General features: G+C 35.0%; 1 protein-coding gene across 1 annotated transcript in view; it reads left to right on the forward strand.

Moving 5' to 3' along the window:
* Nucleotides 1-481: 481 nt before the first annotated feature.
* Nucleotides 482-19,696, forward strand: part of LOC141543968 (uncharacterized) — a 277,613-nt gene continuing 258,398 nt past the window's right edge. The window contains exon 1 of the mRNA XM_074269624.1: nt 482-747. Coding sequence (XP_074125725.1) covers nt 482-747 — 266 coding nt within the window. The remainder of the gene's footprint in view (nt 748-19,696) is intronic.

A 19,696-nucleotide genomic window follows, 5' to 3' on the forward strand; every position in this document is an offset into this window, starting at 1 on the left:
TGTGCATAAAAAACATAGGAGAGGTCTGGTGGAACAATGTTGATTGGGCCGTTCACAAAAGAGCCGAGATGGTGTCTTCAATAAAAGCAGAAGGCAAACAAAGAAGAGCTTGTACCACATACACACTGTTCGACACAATATTGCAAACCTGTGGGAAAAAACTCTAGAGCTTTGGGACCTGGAGCTGGGTCAGGAGTGTTCTGTCTTGCTGTGGTCTGCACAGGGTATGCATTCCTGACAGAGGCCCTCAAGGGGTCCCCCACCCCGTTTCCCTAGGGATTATGGAGTTTTGATGACACTGTTTGGCATAATGTCTTGGAGGGAGATTCCCTTCATTGTCCTTTACTGTTTCCCGCCCTTAGAATCTTCCTGTTCACTTTCGTTTTCTCTGCAAAGGGATTCTCTAGTCTGGCTTTGAGCAATCAAAGTCAGGGGACAACTAGCAGAACCTTTAAGGGCTACTCTCACTATTCCGTACAGCATGAAATCCATGTCTGTTATTATTACCCAGGGTAATGTCCTCATAAGAAGTTATTTGGTGCCCTATTGTGTTGATATTTTCTGGATCAAACCTCTCGTATTCTACCCAAGGAGAAACTATCAACAAAGTTCTTACAAATTTGCAGCATTACTTGATGTGTGCTGCAATGTCCTGCTGCTTAACCAATTTATAAACTTGTCTGCTATGCACGTCTACGTTGGACAGTGTCACAGTGGGGAAACTGAAATCAGCCCCCATCTCGAAAGGTTTGTAACTCTTCCCTGGCCTCAACTGCTCCACTCAGCTATAGTTAAGCGGGCACTCTGTCTCTGGGCACTCAGGTCCCTGTTCAGGCACCAATTGTTGGGGGTCCCATTCCTGAATTGGAGAAGCCAATGTCAGTATCAGGTTCGAGTGCTTACCTCTAACTTGCTGCCTCAACAGCATCTTGGATGTCACTGGATTAGACAGAGCAGTCAGACAACTCACAGAATATGTATTGCAGATCTTTATTCTCCATTATATTGCTCTCCCTCTGCTCAGCTCCTTCTACTCCTCCTGTTCCCCTCAGCTCCTTCTACCCCTGTGCCCCAGCAGCAGAGATACTCTCATTAACTGTATGTGCTCAATGCTTGTGCGGACCTGTGATACTCCCGGACCTGTGATACTACCGACTTGTAATCAGCCAAACAGAATATACACTGGAGGGCCTCAATATCTGTTTCCAGAGGCTTATCATCAGAGCACAGAGCACAAGGTCACATTCTTGAGTGTTCTGCATGTACTCAATACATGTTTTGCAAGCCTTGCGGTTTCTACTAAAACATATCACAGTACATTAAATTTGAAACTCAAAATCTTACAAGAATGGATGTTGAAAACTATCTTTACATATTATTGGGGGAAAAAAAGTACTATTAAGTGGGAGGGAAAAAAAAACAAAACTTGATTCCTCCAGTCACTGGAGTCTTGCTCTTTACTGTATATTCTGTCTGTTGTCTTTCAATCATTTTCAGTGTTTGATTCTTTGTGACTCCATTTTAGGCTTTTCTTGCCAAAGATAATGAAATTGCTTGATATTTCTTTTTTCAGTTCATTTTGCATATAAAGAAACTGAAGTGAATTGGATTATTTTGACCTGAATAACACAGGCCATATTTGAACTCAGGAAGAAGAGGAGTCTTCTTAACGCTGTCCACTGTGTCACTTAGCTGTCTGTACATCCCATCTCTTCTGTCTTCTTTATGCATTTACTCATATACTGTCTTTTTTATTACTATGCAGACTTTTTGAAAGTAGGGACTATTCTCATGTTTTTGCTTTTATATTCCTGGATTGTGACCTACAGTGTCTAGCACATAGTAATTGCTTAAAAATGTCTGTTGGTTAATTAATCAGAAGCAGAACTGGTATCTACTCTTCAAAGGGGCTCTCTTTTGCCAACGGGTCATTAGTTCTGCAATTTATATTTCTGTTATTAGAAACCCTGATTTCTGATACCATTGACTCCTCAGGGTTGAATTTCTATGGTTCCCATTCTTGATTTCCTTGTTCTGGACCTCTTTTTAATGAGTCCTGATTTAGCTTCCATTGAGGGTAGAATTCCTGATATCACAGAATCTGCTTTTCCATAGTAATTTCTTTTTTTATACTATTTTTTTTTCTTTTCTGAGGCTGGGGTTAAGTGACTTGCCCAGGATCACACAGCTAGGAAGTGTTATGTGACTGAGACCAGATTTGAACTTGAATCCTCCTGAATTCAGGGCTGGTGCTCTATTCACTGCACTACCTAGCTGCCCCTTTCCATAGTAATTTCAATATGTGCATCTATTTTACAGATGAGGACATTGTGAGAAGTGATTCATTTGGACCACTACTCTATTTCAATCAGTATTATTCAATTTCAGAGAATTATATCAAAGTTCTGTATATAAAGCTCCAGAACTAAATTCACTTGCTTAACTATAGGGAGTTAAGTTTTTTTTCCTAGTAATTGTGAACCAAGCCTAATGTGGTAGAGATCACAACTACATGGTAAGCCCCCCAAAAATATTTTTGTGCTTCTAGGCTAATAACTTGTCTAGTAGGGGGAGATGACTTATGACCACTTAAGTCACTGTGATAGCTTATACCATATCATCTCACTTAACCTAAGAAGAAATATGTCCATCTTGTGAGGACTTATTTCACCCTGCTGTGCCTCTGCTGACATAATTTTGCTTATTTTAAGCTTAAGTATTACATGTTAATCAATGGAATTATTTTGTATTTGGCATAGCTGTTCTGGAATGACTGGGCACTTAGCCCTATAAAAATAGGGCCCTGCAAGGAAAAGCCATCTCAGATCGTGAGGAAAATTCAAGGTCCATTTCATCAATGGGGACCATGGATCTTTTTAGTAAAGAGTCATTGACTCAGAGCTCAGCCACAGTCTCTTTTATTGTAGATGGGATAATTTTAATTACCACAAAATTGAGGGCTAAAGAAGGCACTTGTCTTACTCAAAGTCACCCATGTTGTGTGACAGAATAGAGCCTAGCATTTCAACAATGTTTTCCCAGTTTTTAAAAAATTTGAGCCTATGCCCCCACTACATATACAAAAATGATGAAAAATGTACATAAATAACAGTGTAGCATTGTAATTAAATAAAACTTACTAAGTTAATCTTCCATATATTTTATGATATGCATAATTGTTATTGTGTAATTAGGCACAAATGGTAAGCAATTTGTATAAATGTGTAGAGGACTACAGATATTGGGGAACTCTGAGAAAAGTATACTTGAAGTAAAGATACTTACAGCAGGGTGTTAACTCAGTGTGATTAATGAGATGATGATTCTCAGTTCACATGTACTTAGTATGGTGATGTAATGGTTCTACAGTTGGCATATGCTCAATGTTATAATTGTACTGAGATATTTAAGGGCCGAAAGGACTGGAAATGGGACATTCTATCTTTGATCATCCTCTTGGTGGCTCTCCTGCCTCCTGCACTCCTCGTTAAGATCAAGGCTGGTTCTGAGATCCTTCAGAGAGCTAGTCCGGACACTACATAAATGACTATAATTATTACTTACATGTTACCAAGCCAAGGATTTCTAAGGTCAGCTGCATGAAGAAAGCAGGCAGAGAAACTCAGCAAATGTTGCTGAGATAATGTGATATAAACTTCAAAAAGAATTTATTAAGTTCTTACTTTGTGCTAATTATTTTGCTGATTGCTGGTGATACAAAGAAAAGCAAAAATAAGTCCTTGCCCTCATGGCACTCATATTCAAATGGGGAGAAATACAGAAATAACTAGGTACATACAAGATATAGACAATGTAAATGGAAGGTAATATTAGAGATAAGACTCTGGTAAGAGGGAAAGATCAGGAAGATCCTTTTGAAGAAAGGATATGGCCTGAGCCTTTAAGAAAGAAGTCAATGAAACCAATTGGTAAAGATAATGAGGGAAAGAATCCCAGGCATAGGAGAGAGACAATATAAAAAGCTCAGAATCTGGAGTATTCTTTCTGAGGCAAAGAGGCCAATGCTACAGGATCATAGAGTACCAAAAGACAAGAAAAATACAAAAAGACTAGAAAGGTTGGGAAGGGGTACATTATAAAGGGCTTTATAAGGTAAACAAATGATTTTATTTTTGATCTTGCAGGTAATATAGAGCCAGTGGAGTAAATTGAGCAACATGATCAGACTAGCTTGTATTTTAGGAAGATCACTTTGATTGCCAAGTGGAAGATAGACAGGAGTGGGGAGAGATGAATTAGGGAAACCAACTAGAAATCTTTTATAGTAGTCCATGCATGTGAATGGTGTGGACCAAGGAGGCAGAACTGTGAGTGGAGAAAAAGACATTCATAGATGCAAGCAAGATATGTTATGAAGACAATTGAATAATGGAGAAAGAAAGGGAAAAAAAGAGACAGACACACACACACAGACATAGAGGAGCAGATACACAGAGAGAAAGAGAGAGAGAGAGGGAAGGAGGGAGGGAGGGAAGGAGAGAGGGAAGGAGGGAGGGAGGGAGGAGGGAGGAAGGGAGAGAGGGAGAGAGGGAGGGAGGGAGGGAGGAAAGGAGAGAGGGAGAGAGGGAGGGAGGGAGGGAGGGAGGGAGAGAGAGAAAGGAAGGGAGGAGAGAATAGTTAGGGATGATGCCTAGATTGTGAGCCTGGCTGACTGGGAAGATGATAGTAATAGGAAATAGTAAGAGTGAAGTACAAATGTGGGGAGGGAAAGGATAATAATTTCAGTTTTGCACATGTTGATTTTGAGATGTCTCTGGGACATCCAGTCTGACTACAAGTCTGGGGGGAAAATTAGAGAAAAATTACTAGACAAAGAGAAAGAATGCTGAGTATGGAATCAGAGGAGTTAGTTCTCTATGTCACTCACTACCCATGAGATTACATTTCTTTATTTATAAAATGTTTTGGGTGGGATTAGATGACTTCTAACTTTCTCTTCAGTAATAAATATATCATTCTGCAATCAATTAGTGGTCTTAGAAGGTCTCTGGATTTGCAACCCAATAAAAAGGAAGTTTTTTTTTTTTTTATAAACAAAATTAGAATGGTTCAGGGGATGGAGAAAAAGGAGAATTTGTGATTCTCATCCCTCTTCTATTTTAGAGACAAGAATTAGGAAAGCTAGAAGATTGTCCACATTTCTTTCTCTGTCATCTTCCTTTCTGAAATTTGAGGGCCATGTTTTTTATTTAGATACTCAATGCTGTGAATAGCTTAGCTTAGGAGAGAAGGTGCTGCCTCACTTTAAGCCAAGCTGGACTTGGAAACCCAGTGTTCACTCTAACTAGGATCCTGATATCTAAGAGATAATGCACAGATCTGCTGCCATATCTGAAGCTTGTCAAATGAAGGGGAGAAACATGGATAATTGCCTGATTTTTCAAGAGGGAGTCATCATGAACTAAACTTAGAAAAGTATCTTTTCTGTAATTGGCAGAATTCAGTAAGCCCTGCTTTTTCTCCTGTACTGTGCTGGTGACTTATTACTTCAAACAAGAACCTTTTAGCCTAACCTTTTCTTGGATATTGCTTTTATTTTGTTTTTGTCTATTGAAGAAATTCTTTATTTAGCCTGGGAAAAGTTGATGATCTCAGGCTCTTTTGATCCCTGGCTTCATATCTGGGCATACAGGTTCTGGATTCCTTTGGTGGGTCAGTTTCCCTGAGGTAGGAGAGATAAAATTGAAACACACCTGTTATCCATGTACTCTCAGAACATCCAGGTTGTGAATACACCTGGTCATAGAGTGTAAGAGTTCACTTAAAGTATTGGATGATAGCAATTAAATAATTGTCTATGGTTCTGAACTTCTCAAGGTTATAGAATCTCTAACAGTTTAAAGTGCAATGCATCCTGGGCATCCTGGGAAACATAGACAGGATAAATAAACCTTCTAGAAATGGAGGCAGTCCCATCTTTCTTTGACAATCCTTCTCATAAATCACATCAAGGATTCCTTGTAGACAGTGTATACAGTGTAGACAGTATGCTGTAATGGAAAGAATGCTAGTTTGATGTCATAGAACATGGGTGTGATTCCCAGCTTTGTTATTTGCTATTTTACTCTTACCTTGGTCAAATCACTAAACCATTTTGGTCCTCAGTTTTGTCATTTATAAAATAAGCAGATTGAACTAAATTATCTTTCTTCCAGTTCTATATCCTGTAGTCTATATTCTTTTCATTATTTTAAACTTTGGTTGCTTATTAGTCTATTTAAAGTATGCCTTAATAATGTTACTGGGTATGTATGCTGAAAATATGTATATATATCTGACTTTAATAGGGATTTTACCTTATGGAATCTGATGTGATTTTTTGCTTTCCATTGTCTAAAGAATATTGGATGTCTATTCTTAAATGGAGGTTTGCTATATCCTTGGGATATTTTCCCACTGCAGAAATCTGTCTGTGTATGTCTAAAGGTAGTGAAAGTAGGTGCTAAAAGCATATAAGGACTGAGTATTGTTAAGACTTTTGGTAGTAGCAAAGGCCAGTGATTATTAATGACAGACTAATTTAAATCTAGGGTAAAGGTTCTTTCTACCTATATTTTGATTTTTAACCCATATACATTAGTCATGGACAATTTGGGAAAGAAAAAAACCTATAACCAGAGGTTGTCTCTAGTTCTAAATTTTCTGGGCCTCCAGAGAATCCTCAGAACAATGTCATCCTCTCCCCAGTTACCTCCTTCCTTCGAAAGGACTGAGTACCACAAAAATTTCCTTTCTTTTTTCTATTACTGAGTCAATCTTATGTGGGATGAGTTGTATGAAATAAGAAACCACTTTTTATATCACAATAATTATATCACAATCATCCCACTGCATGAAATTTTAGCAATTATAAATTAATTTTAATGAACAACCACATACTCCTAGGATGATTTATTAAAAGGAGCAGCAACTAGTAGACCTAGATTCTAGTTGTAGGTCTGTCACTAATGAAGTTCATGTTACTGGGAAAGTTGATTCATATTTCTGGGTCTCAATTTCCTTATGTGTGTGTATGTATGTGCACATATACTTGTGTATGTATATAACACATTTGTATATTTAATTTATGTTCATACATAACATACATGTTGGACAGGATGATCCCCAAGATTATTTGGAGATAAAGTAAGAAGAAAATGCTGAGTACTATCTGAATGACATTGGATATCACTTAATCTCACTGAGCCTTGGTTTTGTTGTCTGAGAAATGAAGATATTGGATTAGATGTCCTCTAAAGTCCCTCATCTCTTAGAGATATGCTCCCATAAGCCTATCAATTTTTATTAACATTAAGTATAATATTTCTTTGGCATGCATATTTCTTAGGATCTTGAAGAAATTTATATCTCAAAAGGGACTTGTACAAAAGAGCTTTGAATAATCAATCAATAAATAATATATTGTCCAACTATTTAATTTACTAGTTTAACCACAGTGCATATGATTTTACAGATAATTATATTTATGAGGAGACTAGGTGTTACAGTGAAGAGAATACTTATCCTAGAGTCAGCAAAATCTGAATTCAAATTCAGCTTCACTTATTATCTGCGCAATCCTGGGTAAGTAACCTAACTTCTTAAGGACCATGCCTAGGCGAAGGGGTAGGTCAATTCACTGAGAGCCTCCTCAGTTATGAATCATAAACTTGAAGGAGTTGATGTTCCTTGTGGATTGGGAATGAAATAAATTGGAGGGAAGAGGGAAGAGTTCAGAGTCAGAGAACGCAACTGCTTCTCAGTCTCCTTGTATCAACATCATCCTCTCACATGAAGAGATCCATTCTACAAATCTGAATTAGACTTCCAGCAGCCACTGGCAGGTGGCTCCCATATCACAAGAATTTCTATTTGCCTCCTTTCCTCAATTATAAAATGAGAATAATGAAATCTACTTCTCAGGGTCACTATGAGGGTCAAATGAGATACTATTTGTAAAGTGTTTAACATACTACCTGACACAAAGTAGGTATTACATAAATGCTTATTCCCTCTCTTTCCTCTTAATAAACAATATTACATATAATCTTTTTTCTAAATTTATGTTGTATATGAACAAAAAGCAAAAAGCTACCATATGCAATTAAAATACTGAAATGTGACCTATTCAAACATATTTTTGATTCCTTAATATTAGAAATTGATGATGGAAAGGATTTCAATGTAGATTATTAGTCATTTTATACAAAAAATTATTGCAGTGTAAATCAATTGCAAAAGAAGATGAAAGCAGTCTGCAAAACACCTTAGTCAGCAAACACCAGCCAATCAATAAACAAAGAAATATAATCTCCAGGGGCAACTCTAGTTCTGAGTATAAACTCATTTGTAAAAGCTTATGGAGAAGGGTGACAAAGATTGAGTAACATTGCCTCATAAAATAGAATCATGATATCTTTTAATCAATCATGTGATAGCAAAAATAAAATCTAATATTTTAGGCAGAAAATGTGGAAGGAGAAAACTATTTAAAGAAAGCCTTATGAGAGATTCAAGGAAGCAAAGTCCTTCAGAGAACAATTAAAAGTCAAATTAGATGAAAAAGGATTTTTAAGAAAGGAGAAAGATCTGTAGGGATTATCATGATAAACCCTTATTGTCATCAAAAATAATACACTAGATCAGTACCCTGTTCTAGAACATTCAGACACAAACACCACAGTCCCAGATATGCTTGTAGAGGAAGTAAAAATGATATTGGATAGGAGAAAGATAGGAAATGTAGATAGTATGGACCTACTATACTTTAAGGAGGTCTATGTTGCAAACAATGCCATTTTGAGGGTGTTGAATCAGGTTGCACATTATTTAAAGGACAGAAAAATCCCAAAGTAATAAAAATTTCAGATTTTATTAGTATGAAAGATAGCCCATGTTTCTCATATATCTATCTATATAATTAAAAAAATAAGAATGCTTTATATAGGTAAAGGATTAACCTGCAGGCCACTAGCTCATGAGAGCTTAGAGCTCATGAGAACTTAGATCTAGAATTGAAAAGGATTTTTAAAGTCATTCCCATATAGCATCTAGTAATTGATTATGTGACATTTTGTTTTATTTACAGTAAATACTTGATTTGTATACCTGTTTTATATAACTATATACCTATGGTCACAAAGGTTTCTCAGATGAAAAGGGGCTATAAATAGAAAAAGTTTAAGAAATCCTGATCTAGTTCACCCTCCCCAGTTTACAGATGAGAAAAGTAAAGTATATATTTTTTCTAAGATTACCCAGGGTTTCAGGTGAAATGAGATTTTGAACTCAAGTTCCCTAATCTAAGATAAATTGTTATTCCATTGCAGCATTTTGCCAAAAGAGTGAGGAAGACTCTCAGCATGTTTAAAGGCCTCCTGTGGTTAACTTCTGGAAAGATGTGGTCAAAGTAGCATAGGTTGTGCAAAAATGGATGGTTGAAATCTGCTTTATTGTGTAAAGCACAATATATGCACAGAGATAAGACCACACACCTATCTAAGCATGTTTATATTGAGAAAAATTTAGATACTTTGGTACTTTAAAAGTCATGTGATTGAGTTTATTATTAGGAAAAAATCACATTAAATAGGACTTTATAATTTACAAATACCTAAATGCATTATTTCTTTTGATCCTTACAGCTATTGGTAAAGTAGGTCATACCAGTAATTATTCTACTAATTTCAAAAAGGCATGCTTTTCTTAAATTTTCCACCAATGCAGAGCAAACAAATTGAACCCATTTCACCTTGGTAGACAGTTCTTTGTGAAATACCATGACCAAAATAATTCACAGTAAGCACCAGAAACAACAACAAAAATGAAATTGATTATATTTTGCATAAAGAAAATTGATGATTATTATAGTGGGAGTATCTGTTTCTGCAGTTACATCATTGACTTATCAGAGCAAGGATCCAAATCAATATTAACCCAAAAAAGAATAAAAAGGAAAATAAATGGGATTTAAACACAAGCCTTCTGATGACAAATCTATGACTCTTTTCTGCTAATAGAACATTATTTCACAGCTAGGTTTGTTCCGTGAATGTGATCTATAGTTATTTATTTGCATAAATACCAGTAGAAGAGAATATAATCAGTTCTTCTTATGTATTGAAGACTAATGGTGTGCATTTCTGTTTATGCCCCTGTTATTGTAGATTTTCTTATTTATCAGCATGTAGTACACATGGGGATAGATTTACATATTGAGAAGCAACTTTGTAAAATAGCCTTGTGGGGTTCCAGGTTTTGTTTCTTTCAGCAATTTTCAGAATGAAAATGATTTTTTTTTGTCAGAAGAGCAAATCTGAAACTATAAATCAGTATTCGACTTTCCAATTTCATGCTTTCCTTTCAGAATTCAACTATAAGTCTTATAGGACTTAAAGGACAGAAAAATCCCAAAGTAATAAAAATTTCAGATTTTATTAGTATGAAAAAGATAGCCCATGTTTCTCATATATCTATATAATTTAAAAAATAAGAATGCTTTATATAGGTAAAGGATTACCTTGGAGGCCGCTAGTATATTCCATTACAATACAGAATGGAAACCAGGCTGGTCCTCCAATGTTTTGTTTTAAGTAGTGTGGACTACATTAAAGAAGATTACATAAAGACATTGAGAATATAGCCTTAGTTGCATTATTTTGTGATCTGAACAAAAGTACTCCTAATATATTTGTGCCTCAGTTTTCTATCTATAAAAGAGTAAAAATCTTTTTTTTTATCCTTTCTTAGAGCAAGATGTGAAAATAATGAAATTTTAATTGTGTACAAAAGTACTTTGAGGTTTTAGGAGAAATGGTGCTATAAATCCAAGGTATCATTTATTATTATAACATCAATAATTTTAGGCCCAGTTATAAGGCAGCATGCTTTCAATATACCCTCTACCTTCTTCCCATAATCAGGCAGTTGGTTTCTGTTATTTGTTGCTGAGTAGGAGAGGATGGGGATGGAGAATGTCCGGATTACTGACATAATCTCTATTATTGTTTCCTTTCATGAGCCCCAGATCAAGTTTATGGATCACTTTGCATAACTCTACCAGGAGAATGAGACTAGTGAGGAAGGGATTCTGAGTAAAGATAGCAAAAATAAAATCTAATATTTTAGGCAGAAAATGTGGAAGGAGAAAACTGTTTAAAGAAAGCCTTATGAGAGATTCAAGGAAGCAAAGTCCTTCAGAGAACAATTAAAAGTCAAATTAGATGAAAAAGGATTTTTAAAAAAGGAGAAAGATCTGTAGGGATTATCATGATAAACCATTATTGTCATCAAAAATAATACACTAGATCAGTACCCTGTTCTAGAACATTCAGACACAAACACCACAGTCCCAGATATGCTTGTAGAGGAAGTAAAAATGATATTGGATAGGAGAAAGATAGGAAACGTAGATAGCATGGACCTACTATTCTTTAAGGAGGTCTATGTTGCAAACAATGCCATTTTGAGGGTGTTGAATCAGGTTGCACATTATTTAAAGGACAGAAAAATCCCAAAGTAATAAAAATTTCAGATTTTATTAGTATGAAAGATAGCCCATGTTTCTCATATATCTATATAATTAAAAAAATAAGAATTCTAGGTTGAGGTTTTCTTTAGTGAATTCTACCTCTACTGCATTGTTCTTCCTTTTGAGTTTTGAGAGAGTAATGAAATCTAATCTGCTATTTTATTGTTTTTCCTAACAAAATATATTTAAAATATTACCAATTAAATATATATTTAAGATTATTATTCTTTTGGAGCTCTTTGCAGCATTTGATACTGTTGCTCCTCCTTTAGTCCTAGAAATTTTTCCTCTTTGGTTTTCTGTGATGTAATACTCTTTCCATTCTCCTAAAGTCTGATTGCTCCTTCTCAATCTCCTTTGCTGGATCATCATATCACTCTCCTTAATTTTGTATATACTCTGAGTTTCTAGGAACTTTTTCGTCTCTTTATTTACTTTCTTACTTGGTGATCTCATAAACTCCCATAGATTTAATGATCTTCTCTGTATTTAGTCTTAGATTCTTTCCTGATTTGCATTATATTATCTTCAACAGTACTGTACATTTCCAAATGGATATACCAGAGACATGTTCAAAACAAAATTTATCTTTTCTTTCAAAGTTCTCCCTTTCCTTATAAAGTTTTGCTAGGGACAGTATCTTTCTCTTAGTCATGGGAATAAAGAATTGACACTTCTTTATATAAAGTAAGTTCACTTTAATTAATATGAGGACTAAGAACTAAGATATAGACCCATGAGAATGTAATTGCTCTGTGAACTTTGTGACCTGGCTCAAGCTAAAAGATCTGGGTAACAATTCTGGGAACTAGCCCTTCCTGGAATGGCTTATGCTCAAAGAGACATGGCTACTCTCTTCCTGCATAACATTGTCAAAATATGTTCTAAAACAGTCTGTTTCCTTGCTCCAACTCATAAACCTTTCACATAAACATTTAATGAATTGACCTGTCTTGCCTCCTAAGTCACGTAACTGCTATATGTGCAGAATTCTATTGTTAAATCAGTTAGCCAAATGCCTTCTTTGTTTAAAGTCCTATATAAGCTAGCAAGCCCTAAGTTTTCTCGGATCTCACCCACGGAGATGACGATCTGCTGGGGAAATTTCCCTATTTGAGACTCAAAGGCTGCTGAAATGGGGTTCCCCAGCCGAGATTGTAAGAGAGTTGGTGCTCCCTCGAATTGGTGATGTTTTCTTTATCTTTTTCTACTGTCCTTATTATATTATTAATCCTTTCTTTAATATTTTGTGTTATTTGTTGTATTGGATGTTATTGTAAGCAATCTATTCCTTGTATTATATGATTAAATTTTACTTCCACTTTTGACTACTGTGTGAGAGCTTCATTTATAGGAGCGAATCCGAACTATATGTATTAAAATCACAAAACGTCATGCAAGCTCATATCTTTAGCATTATCTTCAAATCTTCACTCTCCCTCATTCTCAAATCAAATCCTCTCTCAGTCTTGATGATTGTACTCCCACATCTTTTATATCTATACCAGTCTTCCCACTTCCATGGTAACCACTTCTTATCTGTACTTAATTTCTACTCCTTATACTATCCTTCACCTGGACAATTACAATAGCCTCCTTGTCCTTCCCTTCTCCAAACCATCTTCACATAGCTGCCAAAATGATTTGTTTATAGCACAGATCAAATTACATTACTCTGATACTCAATAAAACATAGTGTCTTCTTCTGTTACTTATAGAATCAAATCTTTCATAATCTTGCTCTAAAATCTAGCCTACTTTTCACATCTTATAATATATCACTCCCCTTTACACACTCTACTAGCCAAACTAATCTTTTTGCTGTTTCTCAAACATGATACTCTATCTCTTAACTCCATTTTTGGGGGGCTGGCTATTGCCTCAAGTTTGGAATACCCTACTTTCTCACCTATTGGAATTTTTACTTTCCAACATAAATCTATCTAAGCTAAGTTCAAATGCCATTTTCTACAGTAAACATTTTATAGTAACTCTAGCTACTAATGCCTTTCCAGCAACCAAAAAAAAAATCACATTGTATGTGGCTATTGGTGTTTGGCTGTATCTAATTCCTCCTGAGTCCTATTGGGATTTTCTTGGCAAAGATACTGAAGTGGTTAGCCATTTCCTTCTTCACTCCATTTTTACAAATGAGGAAACTGAGGCAAACAGGGTTAAATGACTTTCTCAGAATCACCTAGCTAGTAAGTTCTAGATCAGATTTGAACTTAGGAAGATGACTCTCCCTGACTACAGGTCTGGCACTCTATTCACTGTGCTATCTAGATGCCCCTGTATGTATTTTACACATAATTATAAATGGCCATATCATTTTCCTGAATAAAATCTGCCTGAGGACAGATACTGTTTAATTTTTGTCTTTTTATCTCCAGGGCCTAGTATAGTACCTGGTTTAGTAAATGCTTGTTGGTTGATTAATTGAAGGAAGTAGCATAAACAAAGGAGTCAAGAAATTTAGATTCTTTCCTCTTCCACTATTTATCTTAATAACTTTGGCAAGAACATTTAATATGGGATTGTCTCAGTTATCTTCCTATTGGTGCAGTGATGCAAACATTTTATTTGATTTTGAAAGATGTGGGTTCAAATATTTCCATTTCATACCTGGGTAATCTCTAGCAAGTTACTTATTTTCTCTAGCCCTGGCTTCATTATGCACCAAATGGGGAAATTCTCAATCCTATGAAATAATAATATTTGTCACATATTACAGAGGGTTTAATATAGATGATGAAGCAGCTCTTGTGGAGTCCTTTGCAAAAGGACAGTAAGCCAAATGAATATCATTACTCCCAAGAGAAGTGATATCTCAGTACTATTTTAGCATGTATTGAGTACTACAAATTACTCTTTAAGTTACCTCTTTGACTTTGAGCGAACCAGGTAATATCTTGATCCTCACTTTCCCCATATTGTAAAATATGGGTTGGAATTAAATGAATTCTGAGATTCTGGATACTGTAAAGCACTAAATCGTCTATGGATTTAATTACATTTTAAAAAAGTATATATTTATTTTAAATTTATTAAATAAAGCAAGCATTTCAGTATTGTAGTAGATTCTTAAAAGATTATTGCATATGAAATGCAAATCTATTATGGGCAATTTGCTATTCCTTTTAAATATATAATAAAGATATTATGTAACTTTCTCTTTTTTCTTTCTCTCCTCTCATTTCTTTGCCTTAGAGATGGCTAATATTAGACACATATTTATTGAACCCATTCTTTGTGAAATGCATTGCACTAAGACAAATTGGAACTGAAGCTGGAATTGACTCCAATTCTTTGAACATACATTAAAGTATATTGTTAATGGGATGCAACAGGAGACAAATGAGGCTGAGTAGCAGTGCCCCTTGACATTTCATCTTACACTGTTTTGAAAGCCCTGCCTGTAATTTTTCCTGCTGAAGAAGAAAGCACTAGAACTTAATTATTATTTTGTAGGACATTTCAGAAATAATCAACAGAGAGACTGTTAATAAGTTTCTGCCAAACTTATGCTTTGTTGAAACGCCTGACTTTGAATGACAATAAGTAAATAATTCATCTGTCTGACAACCAACTTTTCTAGAGTTTTATAGGTTTGCTTTCCAGGCTGTGTCACATGGTACTCATGTTGATCTATGCTTTCCTTTCCGCATTAAAATGCAGAGTTGGGGTATAAGATATAGTAGATCTTCTGAGCAGGGTTGTACCTGTGCAAGGGCTTTGAAGAGTTCCATTTATAATGACCTAGATTAAACAGCAATTAATTTTAATAAAAGCCATAATATTAACCTGATGAATGCATGTAATTGTGAATGAATGTATAAGTATTTATGAAGTATTGAATTCAAATTTGACCTTAGACATTTAGCAGTAGTATGATCCTGCGTGATTCACTTAACCTGTCTGCCTCAGGTAACATGTGAATAATAATAGCATCTGCCTCACAGGATTAAGGATCAAAGTCAGTCATTTATCACAATACTTGACACATATAAGTACTTAGGAAATGATTGTTCCTTCCTTCTTTCCCTTACTATGTACCAAACAACATGCTAAGTGCTGTGGTTATAAGTAGTAGTGAATCCCTACTTTCAATGAACTAATATTCTAAAAAGAAAATATACAAAGTCATTCAGTCTCTATTTGCTTCAGTTTCCTCATATGTAAAATGGGGATTATAGCATCTACATTGTTGTTAGGATCAAATGGCATAATACTTGTAGGAAAACAGCAGAGTTCCTAACATGTAGTCGGTACTATATAAATGCACATTACCTCCTTTCCTCTTTCAAATATCCCTTTTATAAGAAGCTTCACCAGTTTTCCATTTCCCTAAATAAGAGGAACTAAGATTTTAAAAAATGCTTATTACTTAATGTAAACAGGCTTCATTTTGTCATATTAAAAGGTTTCATTTTGTCATATATAAAAATGGAAATAAATATACATTTCTTGCAGTTTTTGAAGGCTATTATGAATAGAAAATGGGACTAATTTATGTGACAGCAGGTTGAAAAGCATAATTTCAGTATCTCAAATATCAGAGAATCACAGAATCCCAGTTGAAAGGAACTTAGAAAGCTTCTAGTTCACAGCATAACAGAATAGGAATTCCTTTTGGGCTTGAAGTCCTCCAGGAAGAGGTGAACCTACTGAGACAGTCATTTCCATTATTGACTAATTAGACTAAGTCTAATTGTCAAGAAATCTCCTATATAAAATTGAAATCTTTCTTCCTGAAAGTTCTACCTATTATGCCTTGTTTTTTCCCTCACATGTCTAATTTATCTTACTGTGGATTTGTAATCCTTTAAATGCTTAAAAACAATTGTCTTTTGCTTAATATCTTCTCTCAGTCTTTACATCCCCAGTCCTACAATGGATCTTCAAAGAGAGTTTCTGGTTCTCCCATCACCCTAGTATCCTTCTTCTGACTACACTCAACTTCATCCTCTAAAAGGACATAATAATACCTAATAAGGTATTAGCAGTTGCATATATGTAAAGTAGATAAAGCACCGTTCCTCTAATATACTTTCTTTTCTTTTTTTTTTTTTTATTAAAGCTTTTCATTTACAAAATATATGCATGGGTAATTTTTCAACACTGACCCTTGCAAAACTTTCTGTTCCAAATTTTTCCCTCCTTTCCCTCCTTCCTTAGATGGCAGATAGTCCAATATATGATAAATACATTAAGATAAATGTTAAATCAAATATATGATACATATTCATACAGTTATCTTGCTGCACAAGAAAAATTGGATCCAAAAAGGAAAAAAAAACTTGAGAAGGAAATCAAAATTCAAGCAAACATCAACAGAAAGTGTAAAAATGCTATGCTGTGGTCCACACTCAGTTCCCACAGTCCTCTCTCTGGATATATATGGGTTTCTTCATCACGGAACAATGGTTGGAATCATCTCATTGTTGAAGAGAGACATATCCATCAAAACTGATCATTGTATATAGTCTTCTTGTTGCCATGTATAATGATCTCCTGGTTCTGCTCATTTCACTCAGCATCAGTTGATTTAAGTCTCTCCAAGCCTCTCTGTATTCATCCTGTTGGTCAATTCTTACAGAACAATAATATTCCATAATATTCATATATCATAATTTATTCAGCCATTCTCTAATTGAGGGATATCCATTCAGTTTCCAGTTTCTAGCCATAAACATTTTTGCATATGTGGGTCCCTTTCCGTCCTTTAAGATCTCTTTGGCAGTAGAAACACTGCTGGGTCAAAGGGTATGCACAGTTTCAATTTTTTTAGCATAGTTCCGAATTGCTCTCCAGAATGGTTAGATCCATTCACAATTCTACCAACAATGTACCAGTCCCAGCTTTCTTACATCCCCTCCAACATTCCCCATTATCTTTTCCTATCATCTTAGCCAATCTTGACAGGTATGTAGTGGTATCTCAGAGTTGTCTTAATTTTCAATTTTCTGATCAATAGTATTTTGGAACATCTTTTCATATGACTAGAAATAGTTTCAATTTCTTCATCTGAAAATTGTCTGTTCATATCCTTTGAAGAATGGCTTAAATTCTTAAAAAATTGAGTTAATTCTATATATATTTTAGAAATGAGGACTTACCAGATCTTTTGAATGTAAAAATGTTTTCCTAGTTTATTGCTTCCCTTCTAATCTTGATAGCATTAGTTTTGTTGTACAAAACCTTTTTAACTTAACATAATCAAAATTATCTATTTTGTGATCAGTAATGATCTCTAGTTATTCTTTGATCACAAATTCCTTCCTCCTCCATATATCTGAGAGGTAAGTTATCTTATGTTCTTCTAATTTGTTTATAGTATCATTCTTTATGTCTAGATCATTTCAACCTTTTCTTGATACATGGTGCTATGTGGGGGTCAATGCCTAGTTTCTGCCATAATAGTTTCTAATTTTCTCAGTAATTTTATCAGATAGTGAGTTCTGGGGTCTTTGGGTTTGTCAAATATTAGTTTGTTTATAGTCACTGACTATTTTGTCCTATGAACTTAACCTATTCCACTGATCGACTACTCTTGTTTCTTATCTAGTACCAAATAGCACTTGCTATTTTTCCAATTGTTTAGATCTGACTTTATTTATGTGGAATGTATTTTGTAGTTTTGCTTATATAGTTCCTGACTTTCCCCTGGCAGATAGATTCCCAAATATTTTATACTATCGACAGTTATTTTAAATGGAATTTCTCTTGGTATCTCTTGCTGTTGGGTTTATTTTGTATTCTGCAACTTTGCTAAAGTTGTGGATTATTTCTAATAGTTTTTTAGTTGACTCTCCAGGGTTCTCTAAGTATGCCATCATATCATCTGCAAAGAGTGACAATTTGGTTTCCTCATTACTTGCTCTAATTCCTTTATCCTCTTTTTCTTCTCATTGCCAAAGCTAGCATTTCTTTTTTTTAAATTAATTTTTATAATTATAACTTTTTTTGACAGTACTTATGCATAGGTAACTTTTTTTAACAACATTATCCCTTGTATTCCCTTCTTTCTGAATTTTCCCCCTCCTTCCTTCCATCCCCTCCCCTAGATGGCAGGCATTCCCATACATATTAAATATCTTATAGTATATCCTAGGTACAATATATATGTGCAGAATCGAATTTTGTTGTTGTTGTTGCAAAGGAAGAATTGTATTTAGAAGGTAAAAATAATCTGGGAAGAAAAACAAAAAAAAAATGCTCACAGTTTATACTCATTTCCCAGTATTCCTTTTCTGGATTAGCTGATTCTGTCCATCATTGATCAATTGGAATTGGATTAGAGAAGAGCTAATTAGAATTGGATTAGCTCTTCTCTATGTTGAAGATATCCACTTCCATCAGAATACATCCTCATACAGTATCATTGTTGAAGTGTATAATGATCTCATAGTTCTGCTCGTTTCACTCAGCATCAGTTGATGTAAGTCTCTCCAAGCCTCTCTGTATTCCTCCTGTTGGTCATTTCTTACTGAACAATAATATTCCATAACATTCATATACCATAATTTACCCAACCATTCTCCAATTGATGGACATCCATTCATTTTCCAATTTCTACCCACTACAAAAAGGGCTGCCACAAACATTTTGGCACATACAGGTCCCTTTCTCTTCTTTAGGATTTCCATGGGATATAAGCCCAGTAGTAGCACTGCTGGATCAAAGGGTATGCAGATTTTGATAACTTTTTGGGCATAATTCCAGATTGCTCTCCAGAATGGTTGGATTCTTTCACAACTCCACCAATAATGCATCAGTGTCCCAGTTTTCCCACAGCCCCTCCAACATTCATGGTTATTTGTTCCTATCATCTTGGCCAATCTGACAGGTGTGTAATGATATCTCACAGTTGTCTTAATTTGCATTTCTCTAATCAATACTGATTTGGAACACTCTTTCATATGAGTGGAAATAGTTTTATGTCATCATCTGAAAATTATCTGTTCATATCCTTTGACCATTTATCAATTGGAGAATGGCTTGATTTCTTATAAATTAAAGTCAATTCTCTTTATATTTTGGAGATGAGGCCTTTATCAGAACCTTTAACTGTAAAATTGTTTTCCCAATTTGTTACTATCCTTCTAATCTTGTTTGCATTAGTTTTGTTTGTGCAGAAACTTTTTAATTTGGTATAATCAAAAT

Source organism: Sminthopsis crassicaudata, chromosome 5 (genome assembly GCF_048593235.1).
Source record: "Sminthopsis crassicaudata isolate SCR6 chromosome 5, ASM4859323v1, whole genome shotgun sequence".
Taxonomy (NCBI): Eukaryota; Metazoa; Chordata; class Mammalia; order Dasyuromorphia; family Dasyuridae; genus Sminthopsis; species Sminthopsis crassicaudata.